Source organism: Sciurus carolinensis, chromosome 3 (genome assembly GCF_902686445.1).
Source record: "Sciurus carolinensis chromosome 3, mSciCar1.2, whole genome shotgun sequence".
NCBI classification, from domain to species: domain Eukaryota; kingdom Metazoa; phylum Chordata; class Mammalia; order Rodentia; family Sciuridae; genus Sciurus; species Sciurus carolinensis.
In genome coordinates this window covers 5,852,364-5,876,626 of record NC_062215.1, presented here as the reverse complement: position 1 = coordinate 5,876,626, position 24,263 = coordinate 5,852,364, and the positions used below count along the sequence as shown (strand labels likewise).

The following is a 24,263-nucleotide window of genomic DNA, read 5'->3' as shown; positions in this document are numbered from 1 at the left end:
TCCTAATTTCCATCAGTGACTAGACATGGATTTTTTTCTGATAGGCTTTTCTTTTTTTTTTCTTTTTGCGATGCTGAGAATTGAACCCAGGTCCTTCCACACGCTAGGCAAGCACTCTACCACTGAGCTATATCCCCAGCCCTTCTGATAGACATTTTTGTGGTACTGGGATTTGAACCCAGGGCCTTATGCATGGTAGACAAGCGCTGTACCACTGAGCTATATCCCAACCCTATATATGATTGTATGTGTGAATGATTGATAAATGGTAATCCATATTACTTTATTCATTTGTTTATTTTGCTTGATTTGGTTGTTCTGCAATGTTGGTGGTTGAACCCACCTTCTCACACATACTAGGCAAGCATTCTACCACTGAGCTACACACCAAGTCTCACTTTTTTTTTTTTTTTTAATATTTTTTGGTTGTAGATGGACACAATATCTCTATTTTATTTATTTATTTTTATGTGGTGCTGAGGATTGAACCCAGTGCCTCACACGTGCCAGGCAAGCGCTCTACCACTGAGCCAGAATCCCAGCCCCTCACTTTAGTTTTCATAAATGAAATCAGTAACACAGAAGCTATAGCTTTTATAATTAAATACTCAATTCAAATTTTTAGGATGGATTCTCCTTTAGAGGTGGTAACAATGTTAATTTTTTTTCCTGTTTTGTTTCAGAAAAATCAGAGACAGCCCCAAACTGTCCCTTTATCTATATCATCTGGAAAGATGTAGATGTTTACTCTCACATTTTGAGAAAACTCTTTAATGAATCCCATGGAATCTTTGTGGGCCTCCAGAGAATTGAAGAAGAATTGACTGGAAAGTCCAGAAAAGCTCAGTAAGTAGGCTGCTGGTAGATGCTGAGTTTATAATGTAATTGTGAAAAGCCATGTGAAATGCATACTTGTCCTGAGTGATGAAAGGGATACCTGGATACCTGGAAAAAGGATGGACTCCTGATTCTGGTGTGTGGTATCCCCAGGGATTAGAGGTCTTAGAGGAAATGTTCATATGCTGTTTATTGAATCTCTGACTTGCTACACTTTTGCTGTTTGTGTTCCTACTTCATTTACCCTCCAAAGAAGGCAGCTGGGCCAAACAGGCACTTGAGAATTATTGAATGAGGTCCCATTATTGGGAGATTTGTCATCCAAATGACAGGGTTGGTTTTTTCTGCATTACTGGGGGTTGAACCAAGGGTTACATGTGATAGGTTACATGTGATAGGCAAGTACTCTACCACTGAGCTATGTCCCCAGCCATTTTTCTTTTGAGACAGGGTCTCACTAAGTTTTCCAGACTGACCTTGTAATCCTCCTGCCTCAGCCTTCCAAGCGATGCTGGAATTATAGGTGTGTACCATCCATCATACCCACCTTGTTTTGACTTTAAAGAATTACTTTTGAGACTTTTTTTTTTTTTTTTTTTTTTGGTACTGGGGATTGAGCCCAGGGCCTTGTGCTTACAAGGCAAGCCCTCTACCGACTGAGCTATCTCCCCAGCCCTTGAGACTTCTTAAGAGAGAAGAAAACTGTTGTTTTCTAAGATTAAGAATTTTTGAACATATTGCAAGGCTTAGCTCTATTTTTTTTTTTTTTTTTTGGGGTGTTGGGGATCGAACCCAGGGCCTTGTGCTTGCAAGGCAAGCACTCTACCGACTGAGCTATCTCCCAGTCCCAAGGCTTAGCTCTATTAATATCAGGGTATAACTTGTTAACTGCAAACCTCTGGGTCCCACAAAGATCATCAAAATAAAAGTCTTTAGGGTTGGGTCCTAAAATCTCCAGGTGATTCTTAAGCACACTGGAGTTGGAGAACTCCTATGTTAGATTTTTATTATATCTGGTCATATGCTTAGGGCATGGGCAATGTTGGTCTATTTCTTCCATGGTAAACTTTTCACAAGTCATTCTGGGCAATACCCTTATCTGTTCTGTATGTGTATGTGTGAGAGAGAGAAAAAATATCACTGATTTTAAAAGGCTCTGGTACAGAATATGATGACTCACAGAAATCTGTTAACCACTTCTAGGAAGGCAGGGGACCCTGTTTTGAACTCTTATTCCCTCATCTACCAGGGTATCAGTACAGTAGGTGCTTTGTGTAGTATGTTGAATAAATGCGTATACATGTGAATGTTCTAAAAGTGAGAAGCTAGTTTTGTTCACAGGGTTTTGCCCATTACCTTGTTGTGTGGCTAGGTAAGTTAGTCTTATCTGAGCCTTTAATGAGTCTTTCTGCCCTCCCTCCTTGCCCCTCTCTCTCTCTGCCTACCCCCCACTCCACGCCTCTCTTTCTCTTTCTTTCCTGGAGATGAAACCCAGTGCCTTGTGTATGCTAAGCAAGCTCTGTACCGCAAGCTCCATCCCCTGAGTCTTTTTTTATTTATTTTAAAAATATTTTTAAAATTGTAGATGGACACAGTGCCTTTATTTTATTTGTTTATTTTTATGTGGTGCTGGGATCAAACCCAGGGCCTCACTTGTGCTAGGCAAGTGCTCTACCACTGAGCCACAACCCCATCCACCCTGAGTCTTATACTCTTGACTATAACATGAGCAATAGTGAGGCTTGGGAAAATAATTAGGAAATTGTTTTACTCTGTATTAGATTATTTGCAGAATATAGATTCTAAATTTATTTTTTGTGTGGGTGGTACTGATTATTGAACCCAGGACCTCACACATGTTAGGCTAGTACTCTAACACTGAGTTACATACCCAACCCTTTTAAAAGTTTTATTCTTTTTTTTTTTTTTTTTTCCGGTGCTGGGGATTTGAACCCAGGGCCTTGTGCTTGTGAGGTAAGCACTCTATCTACCAACTGAGTTATATCCCCAGCCCCCAAGTTTTATTCTTTATTATTATTTCTTGGGGACACTGGGGATTGAACGGTAGGGTGTTTTACCACTGAGGTGTATCCTTAGACCTTTTATTTGTTTTTTTATTTTACTTTTTAAATTTTTTATAATTGTTGGTGAACCTTTATTTTATTGATTGATTGATTTATATGTGGTGCTGAGAATTGAACCCAGGGCCTCACATATGCTAGGCAAGTACTCTACCACTGAGCCACAACCCCAACCCCTTAGACCTTTTAAAAACAAACTTTTAAAATTTTGAGACAGAGTCTTGCTAAGTTGCTGAGGTCTGCCTTAGCCTCTTGAGTTCTGACATTACAGGCATGTGTCACTGTACCTGACTCCCCAGCCCTTTTTTCTCGAGTCTAGTCATATATCCAGCGTAGACAAGGGAAAAGGTTTCTATTGGAGGGATGGGCCAGCTGTAAGTTAATCCCTAAGAAACTTATTTAATAGAAAAACTGTAGGAGACAATTATATCTTCTGAATCAGGGGGCGTGACAGATTGAGCCATGCTAAGATCTGGCTTTAACAAAGATGAAAGAGCCCACCTTTCCTTTAGTTATAGTGATACAGGTAAAAAGGGGGACCAAAGAGGAGCTTATTCTGTGAGAAACAGGATGGGGTGGAGTTAAGGAAGCCATTTGCTCTAGTGGAACATCCCAGCAGGACCTGCAAATTCCAGTGGTGAGCTACTGCAGGGATACCACATACTCCAGGCGATCTGGAACAATTTCTTAATGATTGCCAGTTCTGGGAGTCAGATTTCTGTGTCTGACAACTCACTAAGCCTGGTTTTACTTGCTGGCCAAGGATGACTCCCCACACTTTTAAAATTTTGTTTTGAGATAGGGTCCCACTAAGTTACCCAGGCTGGCCTGCAAATTGTGATCCTCATGCCTTGGCGTCCTCATTAGCTAGAATTACAGACTTGTACCATCATGCACCATGCCAGGGTTGCAACTGTTCATTTTAAAATAGAGTTGGTGGCCTTCAGGTTTTTTCCTCTAGAAAAAAAGATTTTCTTGCTCTAACATCTTGGCAAATGACAAGTAGTTGTTTTCTTGTGAATGTATGTTTTGTTCTTTTCCTTTCTTTTAAACTTTTTATTTTGAATGAGTTTTACACTTTAAAAAAGTTATAAAATTAGAGTTTTCATGTATTCTTCATCCAGCTTGCCCAATGTTAAGATCTTATATAACTACCTGGTTATTTAAAATCAGGAAACAAACTTTGATACAGTATAATTAACTAAAGACCTATTTACCGATTTTCTCCCTAATGACCTATTTTGAATTTTACATATTTTCTCCCTAATGACCTTTCTCTCTTTTGGAATTAAATGAGGTTATAATTTTGCCTCTGTGTGTGTGTATTTCTCTTAGTCTGTTTCTTGACCTTTGTACTTCTTCTTTTTTTTTTTTTTTTTTTTTTTTTTTTTTTTTTTTAAAAATTTTTTAGTTGTGGATGGACACAATACCTTTATTTTTTTTGTGGTGCTGAGGTTCGAACCCAGTGCCTTACACATGCTAGGCGAGCATGCTACTACTGAGCCACAACCGGAGCCCCGACCTTTGTACTTCTGAAGAATGTTGATGACTGTTTTGTAGAATACCTCTCAGTTTGGGTTTATCAGATGTTTTCTCCTAATTGGACAAAGCATGTGTATAACATTCGTTACCAAGACAATCACGGAAGTGGAGATGTGTGTTCAGTGCATCATATCACACACAGGCTCATGATACTGATATTCATTACTGAGGATGCTGACCTTGATTATGTGGTTTCTGTTGGGCTTCTCTGCTGTCATTTTTCCCTGACTGCTCACCTATATATTAAGGGGGAAATTTTGGGACTGTACAAATCCTATTTCTCCTCAGATTTTTCACCCACTAATTTTAGTGTCCACCAGCCTGTCTCAGCTGTAGTAGTAATACAGCCAGGCGCAGTGGTGCACTCCTGTAACCCCAGCAACTTGGAGGCTGAGGCAGGAGAATTCCAGTTCCAGGTCAACCTCAGTAATTTAAGGAGACCCTAAGAAACTTAGCAAGACTGTCTCAAAATAAAAGAACAAAAGGGCTGAGGATGAGGCTTAGTGGTAAAGCACCCCTGTGTTTAATCCCTAGTACAAAAACAAAAACAAGGGCTGGGGCTGTAGCTCAGTGGTAGAGCACTTGCCTTGCATGTGTATTCAATCCTCAGCACCATATAAAAAAATATTATTGTGTCCATTTACAAACTAAAAAAAAAAAAAAACAAACAAACCCCAAAACAACCCCCCTCCAAATCATCTGGGATGATAAACATTAGTGTAAACTCATGTTTCTTTTATCCTATGATTATATCACAATTATTTATTTTGTCGTTCAGATTGCTCCAGCTTTGGAGTATGTGAATCTTTTTCAGGTTGGCTGCTGCTTTTTTTTTTGACGGGGGTGGGGGGTCGGGGGGCAGGGGTACCGGGGATTGAACTCAGGAACACTCAACCACTGAGCCACAACCCCAGTCCTGTTTTATTTAGAGTCAGGATCTCATGGAATTGTTTAGTGCCTCGCCATTGCTGAGGCTGGCTTTGAACTCAAGCTCCTCCTGCCTCTGCCCCCCAAACCGCTGGGATTATAGGCGTGGGCCACCATGCCTGGCTGCCTTTTTTTCTTTTTTTTCCAGTAAACTCCTTTGTGATTTGAGTGCTCCCTTGCTTTCTGGTACTGCAAGATGTTCCAAGCTCATCTTGTATATGTCATTTTATTTTTTGTAGATTGGTTCGAGTGAGTAAAAACTATCGATCAGTCATAAGAGCCTGTATGGAGGAAATGCACCAGTTTGCAAGTAAGAATTTTGTTGTGTGTGTGTGTGGTCATATTCACAGTACTAACTGGCTGTAAATACTACAAATTAAAGTCTGACATTCCAGTTTTTTTTTTTTTTTTTTTTTTTTAGTACCAGGGATCAAACCCAGGGGCACTTAACCACTGAACCACATCCCTAACCCTTTTTTGTGTTCTGTTTATCTCACTGAATTGCTTAAGACCTTGCTAAATTGTTGAGACTGCTTTGAATGTGGGATCCTTCTGCCTCAGTCTCCTGACAATCCCTAATATTTTGATAACAGTCTAAAGGATGTTTTTCAAATTAAAACATATTGAGAGTTGAATGACTTATTGGCAGGTGGAAGGCTAATGAGCTAAATTAACCTCTCTGAAAATTACACTCCCATTCTCTGACCTTGTTGAATTTTTTTTTCTTCTTTCCTGGCGGTGCTGGGGATTGAACCGAGGGCCTTGTGCTTGCAAAGCAAGCACTCTACCTACTAAGCTATATCCCCAGCCCGACCTTGTTGATTTAAGGTCACCATAGCCATGATAGTTACCTGATTTGTTAGTACCCAGATGAGCCTTTTTTTTTTTTTTTTGGGTGCTGGGGGTCGAACCCAGGGCCTTGTGCTTATAAGGCAAGCACTCTACCGACTGAGCTATCTCCCCAGCCCCAGATGAGTCTTTATTTATTCATTTATTTTGGTACTTGGATTGAACCCAGAGGTGCCTAACCACTGAGCCACATCCCCAGGCCTCTTTAAAAATTTAATTATTTATTTATTTATTTTTCCCTCTTCAAGAAACACAATGTTGTCACACAAGTTGGTAGCACAACTTTCATGGTAATACTCAAGGAAAAATGTTTGAGACCGAACATCTCTGTCTTATCACGGAATGGACTAGACAGAGATAGTAATAGTTCAAATGTTTTAAGCAGGAGGAACTACTATAAAACACTTGAGTTATATTGTAACGTTACCTGCATTTTAGTTTTTATTTTGAGACAGGGTCTTGCTAAATTGCTGCGGCTGGCCTGGAACTTGCAGTCCTCCTCCATCATACTCCCAAGATGCTGAGATTATAGTCTTTAGAGCTTTATGTAACATGAAGTCTCTTTAGTCAACTTTTCACTGCTGTGACTAAAAGACCCAAACAGAACATTTGTAAAGGAGGAAAGGTTTGAGGGCTCATGGTTTCAGAGGTCTGTTTGTTTGTTTATTGTTTGGGTGCTGGGGATTGAACTCAGGGGCATTCAACCACTGAGCCACACCCCCAGCCCTATTTAGTATATTATTTAGAGACAGGGTCTCACTGAGTTGCTTAGTGCCTTGCTTTTGCCGAGGCTGGCTCTGAACTTGCGATCCTCCTGCCTCAGCCTCCAGAGCCTCTGGGATTACAGGCGTGCTCCACCGTGATAACCAGAGGTCTAAGTTTATTGATAGTTGGCTCTATTCCTCAGGACTTGAGGTGAGGCAGAACAACATGGTGTAAGAGTGTGGTGGAGGGAAACAACTCAAATGATGATCAGGAAGCTGAGAGACATCTCCACTTGCCAGATACTAATATATATCCAAAAGACACACCCCCAATGCCCTACCTCCTCCAGCCACATCCCATCTGCCTCCAGGTACCATTCAATTAATCCCATAAGGTGATTAGTTCACTGACTGGGTTAAGGGTTAAGGCTGTGGTAACCCAGTCATTTCTCCTCTTAACCTTCTTGCATTGTCTCACATGTGAGCTTTGGGGGACACCTCACATCCAAATGGTATCATAGAGGTTTTTTTTTTTTGGTTTTTTGTTTTTGTTTTTTTTTGGTGGTGCCAGGGATGGAACCCAGGGCCTCGTACATGCTAGGCAAGTACTCTGTCACTGAGCTATATCCCCAGCCCTTTTTTATTTTGGACATAGGGTCTGCCTCAGCCTCCTAAGTAGCTGGGATTATAGTGTGTGCCACCAAACCTGGAATCAGAAGCATTTAAGGTGGCTGCATTATAGTTGAAAATACTGTTTATAGCCTGAGGGGTTTTGTTTGAGAGTCAGTGAAGTATAACAAAGGGATACGGGGCCTCAAAAAACATGTAGAGAGCTGGGGATGTAGCTCAGTTGAACTTGCCTTGCAAGTATAAGCACAAGACCCTGGGGGGTTCAATGCCCAGTACCACACACACACACAAAAAAAAACAACAAAAAAAAACCAGATAGAGCAGGGCACAGTGGCATACACTTATAATCCCAGCCACCTGGAAGACCGAGGCAAGAGAATCCTAGGTTCCAGGCCAGCCTCATTAATTTAGCAGGGCCCTAAGCAACTTAGTGAGATCCTCTCTCAAAATAAAAGATAAACAAGAGCTGGGGATGTAGCTCAGTTGTAAAGCACCCCTGGGTTCAATTTCTAGTACCAAACAATATCTAGAAAATGGTGGACATTAAAAGAAACACAGGCACAAGCTATAGAACCTGATGGATGAAGTTAGAACAGTGGGAATAAGAGTTTCATTTCCATCGCTCACTTAAAATGTTTTGTGTTTTATTAGTTGCTGCCAAAGATCCAGCCAGTGGTCGCCAGTTCAGCAGCCAGGTAAGGGGGAACTGCCTATCATATTGGTACCACTGTGTCTGTCCTCAGGACCCATGTATGATTGTTCTGTAGTCACTGTTACGGCAGAAGCCTTTCTTTTTTCCAGGTCTGTGGGCAACCACTTGGGGTGACAGGGATCCTGCTAGACATCCTTCAGGGTCTAGCACATTGGAACACAAGGATTTCCTTGATAAATACTGTATGAGTTTTCAGTTCTTAGGAAAAATATAAATCCTAACCACACGGTATTGATGAGTTGTCACTTGAGACGGAGAGTTGTGCTTTCAGAACCAGTGCTTATTATAAACACAATTCATGAACTCAGAACTTTTGCTGAGTGGCAAATGGTTATGCTTTAGTTAGAGCTGGAAGATGACTTGTAGAAATTTTCTTTCTTTGGTAGACTCTTAATGTTTTTCATACTCATTAGGGAATAGTGTCCTGTCTCTGGTCTGTGAAGTGTTTATTTTCCCCTTAAGAAAAAGGGATCATGGTGTCTGAATAGAAGAGTGGTAGAGAAGAGGAGCCTGTGTATATTTTTGGGTGGAGTAACGAGGGATTGAACTCAGGGGCATTCAACCTCTAGGCCACATCCCCCCAGCCCTATTTTGTATTTTTTTATTTAGAGACAGGGTCTCACTGAGTTGCTTATTAGCACCTTGTTTTCACTTAGGTTGGCTTTGAACTCAGGATCCCCCTACCTTAGGCCTCCTGAGCTGCTGGGATTACTGGGGAGCCTGTGTATTCTTTTTTTTTTTTTTTTTAATATATATATTTTTAGTTGCAGATAGACATGATATCTTTATTTTATTTGTTTTTTATGTGGTGCTGAGTATTGAACCCAGTGCCTCACATATGCTAGGCAAGTGCTCTACCACTGAGCCACAACCCCAGTCCCAAATCTGTGTTTTGTTTTGTTTTGTTTTGTTTTTGTTTTTGTTTTGCGGTGCTGGGGATCGAACCCAGGGCCTTGTGCTTGTGAGGCGAGCACTCTACCAACTGAGCTATCTCCCCAGCCCTCAAATCTGTGTGTTCTTAAGGGCATGGTCCAGGTCTGGTTTATTTTTAGGTATTATATGGGGCTTTGCCTTTTTTAAATTCAAAAATTTTTTTTTTTTTTTTTTTTTTTTTTGGTACTAGGGTGCTTTACCACTGATCTGCAAGCTACATCACCTACTCTTATTTTTTGTTCTGAGACAGGGTTTCACTGAGCTGCCCATTTTAGCCTCCAACTTTTGATCCTCCTGTCTTAGCTTCCAAGTAGCTGGGATTACAGGTGTGCACCACCACACCCCACTGCCCTTTCTGTGTGTGTGTGGTTTTGGGGATTCAACTCAGAGCCTTGTACATGCTCAGCACATGCTATACTTCTGAGCTGTACCCTAGCCTAAGCTTTGCCTTTAGTACACTATTTCTTAAACTTGAGTCCTTGAAATACCAGTTTCACAGTTTTTGCTTTATGTATGTTTTTATCATTTATTCAGTCTTTATCTAAATATCGTCTCTTCCTTTTACTCAAATAATGCCACTTCCTAAGCCACAATTCAATAGTATCAGTATGATGTGCTGGTTCTATTTTTCTAATGAACATTAAAATAAAAATAACAACCATTAAAATAGTGCTTGTCTCCAACTCACCACCTAAAATTTTTATATGGAATGCCCTGTGGAAATACTGCCATAGGCATGCCAGTTAGTTGTTAAGTAGTGAGTGACTGTCGTGGGATTCAAGCCCTTCTTTGTTCTAAGAACAAACCTCAGAAATATCATCAGTTAAAACCTGTTTCTCTTTCTTCCTAAGGTCTCCATTTTGTCAGCGATGGAGCTTATTTGGAACCTGTGTGAGATTCTTTTTATTGAAGTGGCCCCAGGTGAGCCTGGAATAATCCTGTCACATCAGAGAGCTCCCTACCCTCCAGCTCATCTGTCCTGTGCATCATTGTGTTTTGCTGCTAGGAATATTTTTTCCAGTTTTTCATAATAGCTGTTATAAATCATTATAAGACACTTCAAGAAATGTGACATTTTGTTAGATGTACAAAAAAAATCATATGGAGTGCCTTCCCTAAAATAGGACACAGTGGTGTACACCTGTGATCCCAGCCACTTCAGAGGCTGAGGCAGCAGGACTGCAATTTTGAGGCCAGCCTAGGTATCTTAGTGAGACCTGGACTCAAAATAAAAGCAAAAAGGACTGGAGATGTAGTTCAGTGGTAGAGCATCCCTGGGTTCAGTCCCTGGTGCACCCCCCCATGTACTTTATAAACAGATTTTCAAATTGTGCATTAAAGGGGTGGTTAGTATTTGTTATGGACAGGTCAAGCTTAGTTTTAAAGATATGAAGAGGGGTTAAGTGGTGACAGTCAAAGTTGCTTTGAGAATTTGACAACTAACGATAGGGTCAGGGCAACCCCGTATCTGATCCATCTCTATTTGGGATTATTCTTTTTTCTTTTTTGTGTGCTAGAAGTTGAACCCAGAGCCTCACATGATAGACAAGTGTTCTACCACTAAGCTATGCCCCTAGCCCTATTGTGTTGATCTTGAATTATGTTGTGTAGTGTCCTGGCTTGAATGTGCACTCTGGAGGTGTGGCAGGCTGGTTTCATTTCTTGTAATGGTTTCTGTTTGCTAGATTCATATATGAGTATTAACCTCTGTGCAGTGTAGCATTTCATTCATTCTGCTGCTGACACACTGAGCAACCTGAAATTTAAATCAGTTGTTCAGATACCTACTTTCTAGTAGGTTTTGAGGAAACTATGGTTTTACAACATTGCAGGTAACATCTAGTCAGTACTGGTCCCTAAATGGCCATTAACTAGGTAGCCATTAGATTTTTTTTTTTTTTTTTTTTTTTTTTTTGGTGGTGCTGGGGATTGAACCCAGGGCCTTGTGCATGTTAGGCAAGCACTCTACCAACTGAGCCATATCCCCAGCCCTCGCCATTAGATTTTTGTGAAGAATCTGGCTGTGCGGTGATGAGGTCTGTATCCCAGCTTCAACCCTTTCCAGGATTCAGTGAAGGATGAAGCTGCCTGGCACAGGGAGGATTTTGTAAAAGTCTCACTTAATTTTTCTGAGCACAGCACTTGATGTGGGGCCACGTGTGCCTGCTTAGGAAGGATAAGTCCCTCCTAGAACATCATCTTGTCCGCTTTCATATTCTCCCTACTTCGGGTAAAATAGAACTTGCTGCAGACAACTGAGGTTTTTGTGTGTGATGAGACTCTCTCCTCCCAGCTGGCCCTCTCCTCCTCCATCTCCTCGACTGGGTTCGACTCCACGTGTGCGAGGTGGACAGTTTGTCAGCAGATGTTCTGGGCAGTGAGAACCCAAGTAAACACGAGAGCTTCTGGAACTTGGTAAGGACCTTGTACGGGTCTCCCCTTCCTCTCTGCTTGCATGCTGCTGCCCCAGGGTTAGGGTTAGTGATTCTGAGGTTACCCCCAGGCTCCGGGAGCCTGGTTCCTCAGGTCTGATCATGGAGACACATATCTTTTCTTCCCTACTCTAAGACAACACTTAAAACAAAACTTTATAGACATTTTAGTGGAAAAGGCCTTATATTTCTTTGTGGATCTAAGGTAGAGAAGACAGGAAGATCAGACAAAACCAGCTGATATCCCCAGCTCCTTTTATTTTTTGTTTTGAGACAGGGTCTTATTAAGTTGCTGAGGCTAGCTTTGAACTTATGATCCTTGTGCCTCAGCCTCGTGAGTCACTGGGATTATAGGCGTGCGCCACTGTGCTCAACCGCACTTGGGTTTTGAATGGTGGGGAAAGTGCCTGAGTATTGATTTGGGGGCTGTAAGTAAATTTTAATGAGACGGTAAATTCACAAGTAGGGAATCTGGATAATGAGGACCTGCTATATTTATTCCAAGTATGTGTATGTACATAAATGTACTTGAATTGAAATTTCTTTCTTTTTTTGGTGGTGCTAGGGACTGAACCTGTAGTCTTGCACATGCTAGTTAAGTGCTATACCACTGAGCTACCTCCCCAGCCCTATTTTTTATTCTGGTTTGCCCAGGTTGGCCTTGAACCTGAGATCCTCCTGCCTCAGACTCCAGGGTAGCTGGGATTATAGGTGTGCACCACCAAGCCTGGCTTTGAGGTGAAATTTTTATAAATCAATATTTTATTTGATTTACATTTTCTGTTATTTTTTAAATGTTGCTCAGAACCTATAATGGGCTATAACTGGCAGTTTGATAAACATGGTCAGGCGTAAAACTATGAGACTGGTGTGATAAATGGCTTCTGAAGAGCCATCCATGGAACTGGGTGCAGTGACGCACACCTGTAATCTCAGCAGCTCAGGAAGCTGAGATAGGCGGATCCCATGTTTGAGGCCAACCTCAGTAACTTAGGGATAGCCTGTCTCAAAATTAAAAAAAAAAAAGGGGCGGGGATGTGGCTCAGGGGTGGAGCATCCCTGAGATTAGTCTCCTTAATACCCTGCCCCTCCACCCCCCAATCTCCCCAAAAGGAATAAAGAAAAGGAAAAGAAAGAAGTCATCTGTGGAGCAGAGAACTGCCTGAGGAGTCATAAAACCTCACAGGATCAGACCTGGGCCATTACTCATGGTCCTGCATCTCCTTGCAGGTGACCGTCTTGGTGCTGCAGGGGCGGCTAGATGAGGCCCGACAGATGCTGTCCAAGGAGGCGGATGCCAGCCCCTCCTCTGCAGGCATGTGTCGCATCCTGGGGGACCTGATGAGGACAATGCCTATTCTCAGTGTATGTGGACTCACCTCGCTTGCTGGGTCACAGGAGCTCTGGGTGGTTCTCGAAACAAAGGGTCGGTGGCTTAGCGTCTCATGCTGGTCTTCCCCTTAGCCCGGCAACAGCCAGACGCTGGCTGAGCTGGAGCTGAAGTGGCAGCGCTGGCGCGAGGAGTGTGAGCGGCACCTGCAGGATGGCACGTTTGCCTCCAGCCCCCGCCTGGAGTCGCTCTGCAAGGTCTGGGGGAAGCAGTTGGGTTGGGTCCTGATGGCCTTCCCTGGGGCTTGGCATCCCTTAGAGCCACAGCAGAAGCTGGCTTCTTGGACAGGGCTGTTGCTCGCTGTGCTGGGAGAGAAGGAACTTTTGGCTTCTAGTTGAAAGCTTGGGGCCCAGCTGAGATGAGCAAATCCATTGAGAAGCTGCCTCAAGGGAGGCTGAGCTCAGGGGATTTTTCTCCTCAGATCATGTTGGGGGATGAGGCCGCCTTGTTAGAGCAGAAGGAACTTCTGAGTAACTGGTACCATTTCCTAGTGACTCGGCTTCTGTACTCTCATCCCACAGTAAAACCCATTGACCTGCACTTCTATGCCCAGGTGAGTGAGCTTTTCATGGAGAGGCAGCAGTCCTGGGGTCTCCTTGTGCATCTTTGTGTTGAACTTCCCCAGGAATAGGAAGGCTCTTTCAGTCTTTTTGAAGGAACCCATCATCCCCCTCCAGGGGTCTCTCTGTATAGCAGTTCTGACTGTTCCCCTAAATCTCTGCTTCCATGCGGGGATTGAGTGGGTCATCACCTTTCCACAGTCCAGCCTAGACATGTTTCTGGGAGGTGAGAGCAGCCCAGAGCCCCTGGACAACATCTTGATGGCAGCCTTTGAGTTTGACATCCACCAAGTGATCAAGGAATGCAGGTAGGACCCTCCACTCCCGCCACTTTAACTTTGTTTTTCTTTTTTTGGGGTGGCACTGGGACTTGGACTCAGGAGTGCTGTACCACAAGGTACATGCCCAGCACTTTTATTGTTTTGTATTGGGGATTGTATTTTTGTATTGGGGGTTAGGAGAGCCTAACTGCCGAGTCTCACATCCCCAGCCCTTTTTTTTTTTTTTTTCCTTTGAGACAGGGTCTCACTGAGTTGCTTATGGCCTTGCTAAGTTGTTAAGGCTGACCTTGAACTTGTGATCCTCCTGCCTCTGCCTCCTGAGTTGCTGGGATTACAGGCATGCCCCACCACATGCAGCTTTTTCTTTAAATTTTATTTTGAGAGATGATCTAGCTAAGTTGCTGAGACTGTCCTCAAACTTGGGCTCCCACTGCCTCATCTTCTGTTGCTAGGATTACAGGTGTGTGCCACCACAGGGCTTAAACTTGAGATCCTCCTGCCTCAGCCTTCCAAGTAGCTAGGATTTGAGGCATGCACCACCACAGACGGTCATTTTAACCATTTTTAGGTATGCAATTCAGTGGTATTATGTGTATTAATAGTACTGTATTCTGTCGCCACCAGCCATCTCTAGAGCATTCTGTTTCTTCTTTACTCTTCCTTCTAGAGAACAGCTGCCTTAGTTTGTGCTGCTATAACAGAATACCTGAGAGTGGGTAATTTATACAGAAGAGAAATTATTTTCTCACAATTTTGGAGACTGGGAAGTCTAAAATAAAGATACTGGCAGATTTGATGTCTTATGAGGCTTGCTCTCTGCGCAGTGGCACCTTGAATGCTGTGGACAGAGAAGCATTGTGTTCCCACATGGTAGAAAGTGGAAGGGAATAAACCTCCTTCAGCAAGCCCCTTTGTAAGCTCATGGCCTAACCACCTATTGAGGCCCCACCATTTTTTTTTTGATACTGGGGATTGAATTTAGAAGTACCCTCTGAACTATGTATCCTTTTTTTTTTTTTTTTGAGACAAGGTCTTTTTGAGTTGCCCCAATTGGCCTCAAACCTGTGATCCTCCTGCCTTAGCCTCCAGAGTTGTTGGGATTACAGGTGTGTGCCTTAATAAGACTCTTACATTAGCAGTGCCTGAAATTTGGAAGAGACACATGTCTCAGCTCCCTTTTTTGACCAAATGCAGGTAGATAATAGCTTCTCTCTGGATGAATTTGGGGACTTCCCTAAGGCTTGAGGGCTATAGTGTTTGTTACTATTTCCATTTCTGGAATGTTAATTTAAAATAACATTATAGGTAATGATTTTGATATTTAAAATCTAGATAAAACAAGCCTGGTTCTTGGCATCTACTGAGCATACAACCCCATTGCAGGAGAGCATTTTCCAACAGTCTCATTCTAGTTAGGGGTATTAAACTAATAGGGCTCAGGGCTGAGATTTCCAGTCTTTTCCCCAAAATAGTGTCCCATCACCATTTTGCCTCTAGTGAGACAGAAAAGAGAGGGTCAAACATAATGAATTGAAGGAAGACTTTCCAGAAGTCTCATATATAGTAAGTCAGTAAGATTCTACCCTTCCTGGAGGGTGGGTGTTGCACTGAAGCTTTCTGGGAAGGGAAGAAGCTGGAAGTGGTATCAGTAGGCCTTGTTCAGTACCAAGCTCACTGACCTCAACTGATTTGTTTTAGTAGATGTGGACAGTGGGAAGGGTTTCCCTCTGCCACATGCTTTTCTTGTTTTGGCCAAAAAAAAGCCAGGGCTTCACAAAAATGATACGAGATTTGAGAAAAGAGTTTTGTGTCAGTATTGTTTTCATAGGTGATGCTGGTGTGGGGAGTGTGTATGCAGTCATTTTAACTTCAGAAGACACACATGTATTCACACAGGCACACACCTCCTTATCTGTCCTCACTGGTGTCTGTTCCAGCAGTTCTAAGCCATAGGTCTTACCACATCTGCTCTCTCTTTCAGCAGTGAGTCCCACCAGGGCTTCCTTCATAAGCCAGATCTGGAATTTTAGGAACAAAACAGATTTGAGCAGACCAAGGGTCTTAGATGCAGGGACTGTAGATAGGGAGAACACCCTACTTCCTAGTGACAGAAGAAAGAGGGAAGTGGAAGGGAGAGCAGTGGATTTTCTGAATCACCTAGTCATGGCAGTTGGTGGTGTTAAGCTTGCAGCCCTATCAGGGTGCCTCTGCCTCACAAGTGCCACAGGATCCAAGGTCTCTGGCCGTACATCTCAGTGTTTGCCTGTGTCCGAGCAGGAAGCTAACTCGTGTTCACTATTCTTGGCACAAGAACAGTGAATTGAAAAGAACTCCTCAGACCTTGCAGGACGTAGTGTCTTCAGACAGGTGGAGTTTTAGAAAGACGCCTCCTGGATGGGCAATGATTGAGTTAGGTCCTGTGAACACTCAGTTTCCCATGGGCTCACTTGGTCAGACCCAGGAGCAGTTTCGCAGAAAGTGTCTTTATGGAATGGGTTGGTGGTCTGGGAAGCCTTGCTGCTTGGGGTACTATGTCAGCTGGTTCATGACTGCTCCATGATAGGCAGATGAGGGGAATCCTTTTTAAAAGTGCTAGAAGGGAGGTTTCCTAATGGGCATCTGGTTACCCCATGTCAACTGCTAGACCCTCGGGGACAGAATGGGTAGTGAGAGGTCCTGAATCAGAGGCCTTGGTTTCTCAGGCCCTGCTGAGGGCCATGGGTTTGTTATCAGCACCTGTGTAGCCGCGCTTGCCTGTTAACCCAGAGGCGGAAGGCCATGTCAGGTGACCTCTGAAGTTTAGCTTCCTCCCTGCCTGCCTACAGCCTGGGGAGATGTGCCAGTTCCGTGCTTTCTGGTAAAAGGAAGTGGAACTGGCACACACTTAAATGAGTTAGCCCAGATGTTTGTAGCTTCTTGCTGCCCTTCAGGTTCTCCAGAAATATTCAACCAAGAGGCAATGGGACTTCTTTCAAAAAGCAAGATGTGCAGCAAAAAACCAATGTCTGCTGAATCTGGATTCTGGATTTGTTTTGGCACAGCTTGTAACCTTGGATGTAGGGTGCATCAGTAATTCAGACCTCACACCCATTTCCAGAAGAGCAGGTCTGCAGGGCTGGGTCAGGCAGAGGGAGTGACAGCCATGGATATTATACAGCCACCAGAAAGCAAGACGAGTTAGAGCCAGGTGGCAGTGGCCTCATTGTGGGTCACACTGTCCACTGAGGTTACAGTTGCCTCCTCAGGATCCTCATCTTCACTGCAGGTGTTCTTCCTGCCTCTGTTCTGTTTCCAGCAGGTGTTCTGGTGCTTTTCCTTAAGTATCGCCCATCTGGACACTAGGCCATCCACCTGCCCTGCACAGAAGCTGCTGTCTTAAGAGATATCCAGTATGTGTGTGCGGAGGTCTCAGCTGTAGCTGTGTCACTGTCTGGCTCTTCATGGAGATGGGATGGCCTCAGTGAACACTTTGTTTGGAATTGGTTACTTTAGCCCTGCTGTTAGTTTGCCTGAGGCCTTCAGTAGTTGCTGACCTGCCGTGGTGGCTGCTGTGAAACTTAAAGGAAATATCATGTAGCCTTTTGTTCTGTTTTTAGGTGGCATTTGAGCAGACTGGAGCATGTCTTGGCTTCTCAGCTCTGTGGTCTCCCATAGCCTCCTGCTGGCCTCTGGACGTAATTGTCAACTAGCAGTCTGGGAGGCAGCTGCTGTTCCCGGAGGCTAGGGGATCTTTCCCCTTGCTGCCCAGTTACCTCCACTCCCCTCCCCACTTTTTAAAATTTGGTGTTGGGGGAACCCAGGACCACTAAATCGACCACTGAACTACACCCGCAACCTGCTTTTTTTTTTTTTTTTTTTTTTGGTTTGCTTTTTTGAGAACAGGTCTTGCTGTGTTGCCCAAGCTGGTCTCAAATTCATAGTCTTCCTGCCTCAGCCTCCTGAGCTTGCATCTGCATTTTAACAAACATGCAATCCCCAGTATATCCAAGTGTGAGAAATACTGGTTGAACATATCTTTAGAATTAAGATTATTATGCTGGGCATGGTGGCATACAGGGAGGCTGAGGCAGGAATATCGCCAAGTTTGAGGCCCTAAACAACTTAGTGAGACCTTGTCTCAAAATATCAATTGGGCTAGGGATGTGGCTCAGTAGTTAAGTGCCCCTGGGTTAAATCCACAGTACAAAAAAAAAAAAAAAAAAAAAGGAATTTGTGTATGTGTGGTGCTGGGGATGAACCCAGTGCCTCACACATGCTAGGTAAGTGCTCTACTGCCAGGCTACATTGTTAGTCCTTTTGATTTTGAGGCAGGTTCTTGCTAAGTTGCCCAGAGTAGTCTTGGACTGAAGATCCTGCCTCCGCCTGCCAAGCAGCTGGGATTATAGGTTTGCCCTACCACCACAAAAGGCCAAACATGGTTTTTGTTTTGTTTTTTTATAATGCTGTGGATCCAACCTAAGGCCTTTCACACGCTAGGCCAGTGCTCTACCACTGGGTTACATCCCCAGGCTTGAGACATGATGTTTTGATCTTCATGGACATTTGTAATGTGCAGTGTTTATGGCAGTCAAATTAATTAGCATATCTATCACCTCATATAGTTGCCCTTTAGGTATGTGTGTGTGATAAGACAACTTGAGATCTCTCAACAGATTTTATATTTATTTATTTATTTACTTACTTACCTATTTATTTATTTATTTATTTGGGGGTACTGAGGATTGAACCCAGGGGTGCTTTACCATTGAGCCACATCCATAGCCCGTTAATATTTTAATCTCAAGACAGGGTCTCACTAAGTTGTTGAGGCTGTCTTTGAACTTGCTATCCTCCTGCCTCAGGTTCCTGAGCTGCTGTGATTATAGGCATTGCCATGTGCCTGATCAACAGCTTATTTGTGGGGGTTGGGTACCAGAGATTGAACTCGGGCACTCAACCACTGAGCCACATCTCCAGCCCTATTTTGTATTTTATTTAGAGACAGGGTCTCACTGAGTTGCTTAGTGCTTCGCCTTTGATGAGGCTGGCTTTGAACTCACAATTCTCCTGCCTCAGCCTTCTGAGTTGCTGGGATTACAGGCGTGCACCACTATTGGTATTTTAACAAAGTTAAAATATTCATCTTTTTTTTTTTTTTTTTTTTTTTTGGGTGTTGGGGATCGAACCCAGGGCCTTGTGCTTACAAGGCAAGCACTCTACCGACTGAGCTATCTCCCCAGCCCCAAAATATTCATCTTTTAACAAAATAAAATATTCATCTTTTAACAAAGTTTGACCAACATCTCCACATTTCCCACATCCTCTAGAACCCTTGGCAGTCCATTCTATTCTGTCTTTCTGTGATGTTTTTAGATTGTACATATAAGTGAAATCATGCAGTGTTTGTCTTTCTATGTCTGGCTTATTTCACTTAGCTCAATGTCCTTCAGGTTCATCCATGTTGTCACAAGTGACAGAAGTTCCTTCTTTTTTTAAGGCTAAATAATATTTGTATGTACATATGTGGAAACCTGTCTATCAGTCAAACTCTTTCTTATATCTCCTTTATCCATTCATCCATCAGTGGATGTGTTTGTGTGTCTTGACTATTGAGAATAAGGCCAAAATGTGGATGGGAGTGCAAATACCTGTTTTGAGGTAGTGAGTTTCTTTGGATATATTTCCAGAAATGGAATTTGGTAGTTTATTTTTGTTTTGTTACCAGGGATTGAACCCAGGGGTGCTTAACCACTGAGCCATGTCATCTGGTCGTTTTATTAATTTTTTGAGGAACCTCTGTAATGTCTTTCATAAAGGCTGTACCAATTTCCACTTCTAGCAGTAATGTGCAAGGATTCCCTTTTCTCAGTTCCTACTGGGGATGAGCTCAGGTTGCTCTACCATTGAGCTACATACCCAGTTCTTTTTATTTTGAGATGTTTCCCTAAGTTGCTGAAACTGGCCTCAAATTCATGATCCTCCTGCCTCAGCCTCTACAATTGCTGGGATAAGAGGCTGGTGCCATTGCACCCGCTCTATCTTTTGCCTTTTTTTTTTTTTTTTTGCAGTGCTGGGGATTGAACCCAGGGCCTTGTGCATGCGAGGCAAATATTCTACCAACTGAGCTACATCCCCAGCCCTCTTCTGACTTTTTGATAATAGCCATCCCAACAGATGGGAGGTGACATCCCCTCATCCTTTTGAAGCACAGGATGTGTGGGGCTCCTGCTCACACTCAACTCATGTGGGTCGTGGCCTCTCCCTGACATCTTGCCTTGGTGTCTAAATCTGCAGCATTGCCTTGAGCAACTGGTGGTTTGTGGCCCACCTGACAGACCTGCTGGATCACTGCAGGCTTCTCCAGGCGCATAACCTCTAGTAAGTAAGCTTAACACTGCAAACCTTTTCTTGCCACAACCAGGTTTTCAAGGGTAGTACAGACTGAATGCCTGGAAGGGAGGTTGGGGTCCAAGTGGAGCAGGCTTGGAGTATGGTCTTGTGTTATGTCTTATTCCAGTTTTGGCTCCAACATGAGAGAATTCCTCCTGCTAGAATATGCCTCGGGACTGTTTGCTCATCACAGGTAAGGCCTCGCAGGGATGTGCTGTCCAGCACGTCAGTGACAGTGGCTCTCGGATTCTTCTTTGACTCCCTGGGGGTTGCAGAGGACTGGGGAGATGAGCCTTCACCTCCAGACACCAGATCTACAGGGCAGCCCCTGGACTCACCAGATTCTCTCCTTGGGCCTTTGCAGTCTTTGGCAGCTAGGGGTGGATTACTTTGACTATTGCCCTGAACTGGGCCGAGTTTCCTTGGAGCTGCACATTGAGCGAATCCCTCTCAACACAGAGCAGAAAGCCCTCAAGGTACTGCGGATTTGTGAGCAGAGGCAGATGACCGAACAGGGTGAGTTGGCCATGCTCCCAACTTAACCCTCGGGGATGTTTGGCACCCTGAGGCCAAACTCTGCTGATGTCACACCAGCTTCCTCATCAGTCACATGGGAGAGAGGTAGGGGGGCAGTAGGTGGCAAGACACAGTACTATTATTAGGGAGAGACAGAAGGGCTAGGGGGGCCCCTGGGACCTGAAGAAAGCTAGCACTTAGCCTTTAATAAAGACCCTGGCCCACTTCTCAGACTCTAGGAGCTCAGACCTAGGGTCAGCACTATCTCCTGTCCAGGCTGCTTCCAGCTAGGCCAGGGTCAGCTGGAAAAGGGCCCAGTGGGGAAGTGGTAGTGGTACAGAAGCCTTTCACAGCTCAGCAGGAGCACAGGGAGAGGGTTGAATGTGAGCATATCTGCCCTCTTCCCCCACCTGAGTGATAAAAACCTGCCTTACTCCTCTTCCCAGAGGAACCTGTACATTTATGACCATCTCTGAAAGCACATGTTGTTCAAGACCCAAAGGAAGATAGGTTTTTAGGCATCTGGATAGATAATGGAGGGGCTGGCATGTGGCAAGGAACAAATATCTTTTTGCCACCCCTGTAAACATGGCCACACATAAAGCAAATCCCATAGTGTGTCTGTTAACAAAGCAAGGACATCACTAATAAACACAAGAGCATTTTGTTGTTATGACCTGCCTATGTTTGGGACTCAGAGGCTTTGGGTTGCAGTGATGCTGTGGGAAAACCTGGTGCTGTAGAGCTCCAGAATGGATAACGGGGTGCAAGTCTTCACTTTTGTCTTCCCCTGCAAAGTCCGCAGCATCTGTAAGATCTTAGCTATGAAGGCTGTCCGCAACAACCGCCTAGGCTCTGCCCTCTCTTGGAGCATCCGTGCCAAAGATGCTGCCTTTGCCACCCTTGTGTCAGACAGGTGGGTGCAGCTGGTGCTGGCTCCCAGGAATTGTTTGGGAGGCTGAAGTTTGAGCGGGGGCGGGACTGGAACTGCTGCTCTGATCTCTGGTTGGTGTTGCAGGTTCCTCAGGGACTACTGTGAGCGAGGTTGCTTTTCTGACTTGGACCTCATTGACAATCTGGGGCCAGCTATGATGCTCAGTGATCGACTGACATTTCTGGGTGAGTCTCTTGGGTTCTGTCCCCTGGGTAAAAGTGGACATCTGTGCAGATTGGAGGGATTATTTCAGATTACTCCAGGGGTTTCTCTCTTGGTAAGCCCATACAGCAAACCACACAGACCTCTATGTGCTAGATTCTGCAGAGTTTTTAGTTATTTTATTTTCTAGCAATTTCAAACAAGTTTTAAAAGTTGCAAAAGTAGTATGAGGAATGAGGCCCTTCCATGTACACATCTTCTAGATTCAGCAATTATCTTTTTATCATTCTTTCTTGCTTGATCAATTCTTTCAGGACCAGTTCGAGAGTAAGCTGGAAATACTGTTCCCCTTTCTCCATAAATACTTCAGTGTGTAAGAATAATAGTTATCAAAAACAGGAAACCTGGGGCATGGTGATATGTGCCTGTAATCTAGCTCCTTAAGATGCTGAGGCAGGAAGATGGCAAGTTTGAGGCCAGCTTGGGCAGTTTAGTCACAGCCTATCTCAAAATAAAAAATAAAAAGGGATGTGGCTCAGTGGTAAAGCACCCCTGTACTCCAGTACCATTAAAGGCGGGGCAGGTAGGCTGGAGATATAGCTCAGTTTGTAGAGTTCTTGCCTCACATGCACAAGGCCCTGAGTTCAATCCCCAGCACCACAAAAAGGGGTTGGGGAGGAGATCCATTCTTGATACAGTATTCTGATCTAATCAACAATCCACATTCTGATTGCATTCAGTTGTCCCATTAATGTGCTTAGTTGTATTCAGGTTCATGAAATTTAACTGCCATGTTTCTTTAGTGCCCCCCCTTTTTTTTAAGCAGAGGGGATTGAACCTCGAGTGACATGCATACTGAGCAGGCACTTTAACACCAAATAACACTCCAAACCCTTAGTGCTTCTCTCTTTTTTGGTAAGATACGGGTCTTGCTATTTTGTTCAGGCTGGCCCAAAAACTCCTGGGCTCAAGTGACTCTTCTGTCTTAGCCTGAGTAGCTGGGATTACAGGTGTGCTCCGTCATGCCCCATCTCTATGTGCTTTTATGTGTGTGGTATTTGGGGATTGAACTCAGGTCCTTGCACATGCTAGACCAGTGCTATATCACTGAGCTATATCCCCATATTTTTTTGGTACTCGGGATTGAACCCAGAGGCACTTAACCACTAAGCCACATCCTGATCCCTTTTAATTTTTTGAGACAGGGTCTCACTAAGCTGCCCAGGCCAGCCTTGAACTTCTGATCTGCGTCCCAAGTCTCTGGGATTACAGACATGTGCCACCCAGCTTCTTTGTGCTTCTTCATCTTCATCTTTTTTTTTTTGGTGTGTGGGGGGCCACTGGGTATTGAATCCAGGAGCACTTAACACTGAACTACATTCCCAGTCCTTTAAAAAATTTCTTTTTGTGATAGGGTCTTGCTGGGTTGCTGGGGCTGACCTCTGACTTATGATTCTGCTGTGTCAACCTTCTGAGTTACTGGGACTACAGGAGTGCCTCACTATGCCCAGCTTCATCTTAATAGTTTTGAAGGCTCAGGCCCACCCCTTGTATAATGTCCTCAGTTTGGGTTTATCAGATTTTTCCTCATGATTAGATTCAATGGTGTTTGAGGCAGGAATGCCACTGAGATATTGTAAATGGTGTCAGTTCCCTTACTGTTGGTGGTGTTCTGAGCATGTGGCTAAAGTAGAGTTGGCTGGGTGGCTCCTGTGACACACACTTCCCCTTTTGAGTTAGTGATTGGTGGGGAGATGCTTTGGGTGATTTGAATATCCTTCTCCTCACCACGCTCTGTCTTCAGAGATTGTTGCTCCTGTGAATTAGCTGGTGTCTTACTGTAAGGAAGTGTTCCCTCCTGTTTATTCTTTAACCTGTAGGACTGCGGATTTGTGGAGTGTTTATCTGTTGTAATCCAGGACTCTTGACTTATTTTGATACCTGACAGTTTCCCACATTTGGCTCTTGGAAACTCTTCAAAGCCTGTGTTTTAGAACTTCTGGGTTTATCATTGGTCTGTGAGCTTAGAGACAGCTCTGGAAACTTCTCCCTACTCTGTGGAGTGGTCCCTCTCCTTTGAGGCCAGGGTGATCTACATATGTGTCACCTGGGTGCTAACTAGGGGAGCTTGCTGGTGACCTGGTGCTCCCTCCTCCCTACAGGAAAATACCGAGAGTTCCACCGACTATATGGGGAGAAGCGCTTTGGAGATGCCGCATCTCTCCTGCTGTCTCTGATGACTTCCCAGATCGCGCCCCGATCTTTCTGGATGACTCTGCTCACAGATGCCCTCCCACTTTTGGAACAGAAACAGGTAAGGCTTGAGCTCCTGGGGATTTTTCTCTTCTGCCTTTTGTAATTCCTGACAGCTTAGTTCTGTAGTCATTGCCCATACTCATGCTTC

General features: G+C 44.0%; 1 protein-coding gene and 1 non-coding gene across 3 annotated transcripts in view; one reads left to right on the top strand and one right to left on the bottom strand.

The window, feature by feature from the left end:
- Positions 1-24,263, top strand: part of Nup85 (nucleoporin 85) — a 31,648-nt gene that overhangs the window by 6,444 nt on the left and 941 nt on the right. For both annotated transcript variants that reach the window (XM_047545753.1, XM_047545754.1), the window contains exons 3-17: positions 684-846; positions 5,627-5,697; positions 8,222-8,265; positions 10,067-10,136; positions 11,509-11,630; positions 12,878-13,012; positions 13,112-13,234; positions 13,459-13,590; positions 13,799-13,905; positions 20,152-20,235; positions 20,375-20,440; positions 20,612-20,763; positions 21,562-21,679; positions 21,782-21,882; positions 24,022-24,173. In XM_047545753.1, coding sequence (XP_047401709.1) covers positions 684-846; positions 5,627-5,697; positions 8,222-8,265; positions 10,067-10,136; positions 11,509-11,630; positions 12,878-13,012; positions 13,112-13,234; positions 13,459-13,590; positions 13,799-13,905; positions 20,152-20,235; positions 20,375-20,440; positions 20,612-20,763; positions 21,562-21,679; positions 21,782-21,882; positions 24,022-24,173 — 1,640 coding nt within the window. The remainder of the gene's footprint in view (positions 1-683; positions 847-5,626; positions 5,698-8,221; positions 8,266-10,066; positions 10,137-11,508; positions 11,631-12,877; positions 13,013-13,111; positions 13,235-13,458; positions 13,591-13,798; positions 13,906-20,151; positions 20,236-20,374; positions 20,441-20,611; positions 20,764-21,561; positions 21,680-21,781; positions 21,883-24,021; positions 24,174-24,263) is intronic.
- Positions 11,130-11,202, bottom strand: Trnav-aac (transfer RNA valine (anticodon AAC)). Its single transcript has one exon. It is a non-coding gene; the product is annotated as a tRNA-Val (tRNA).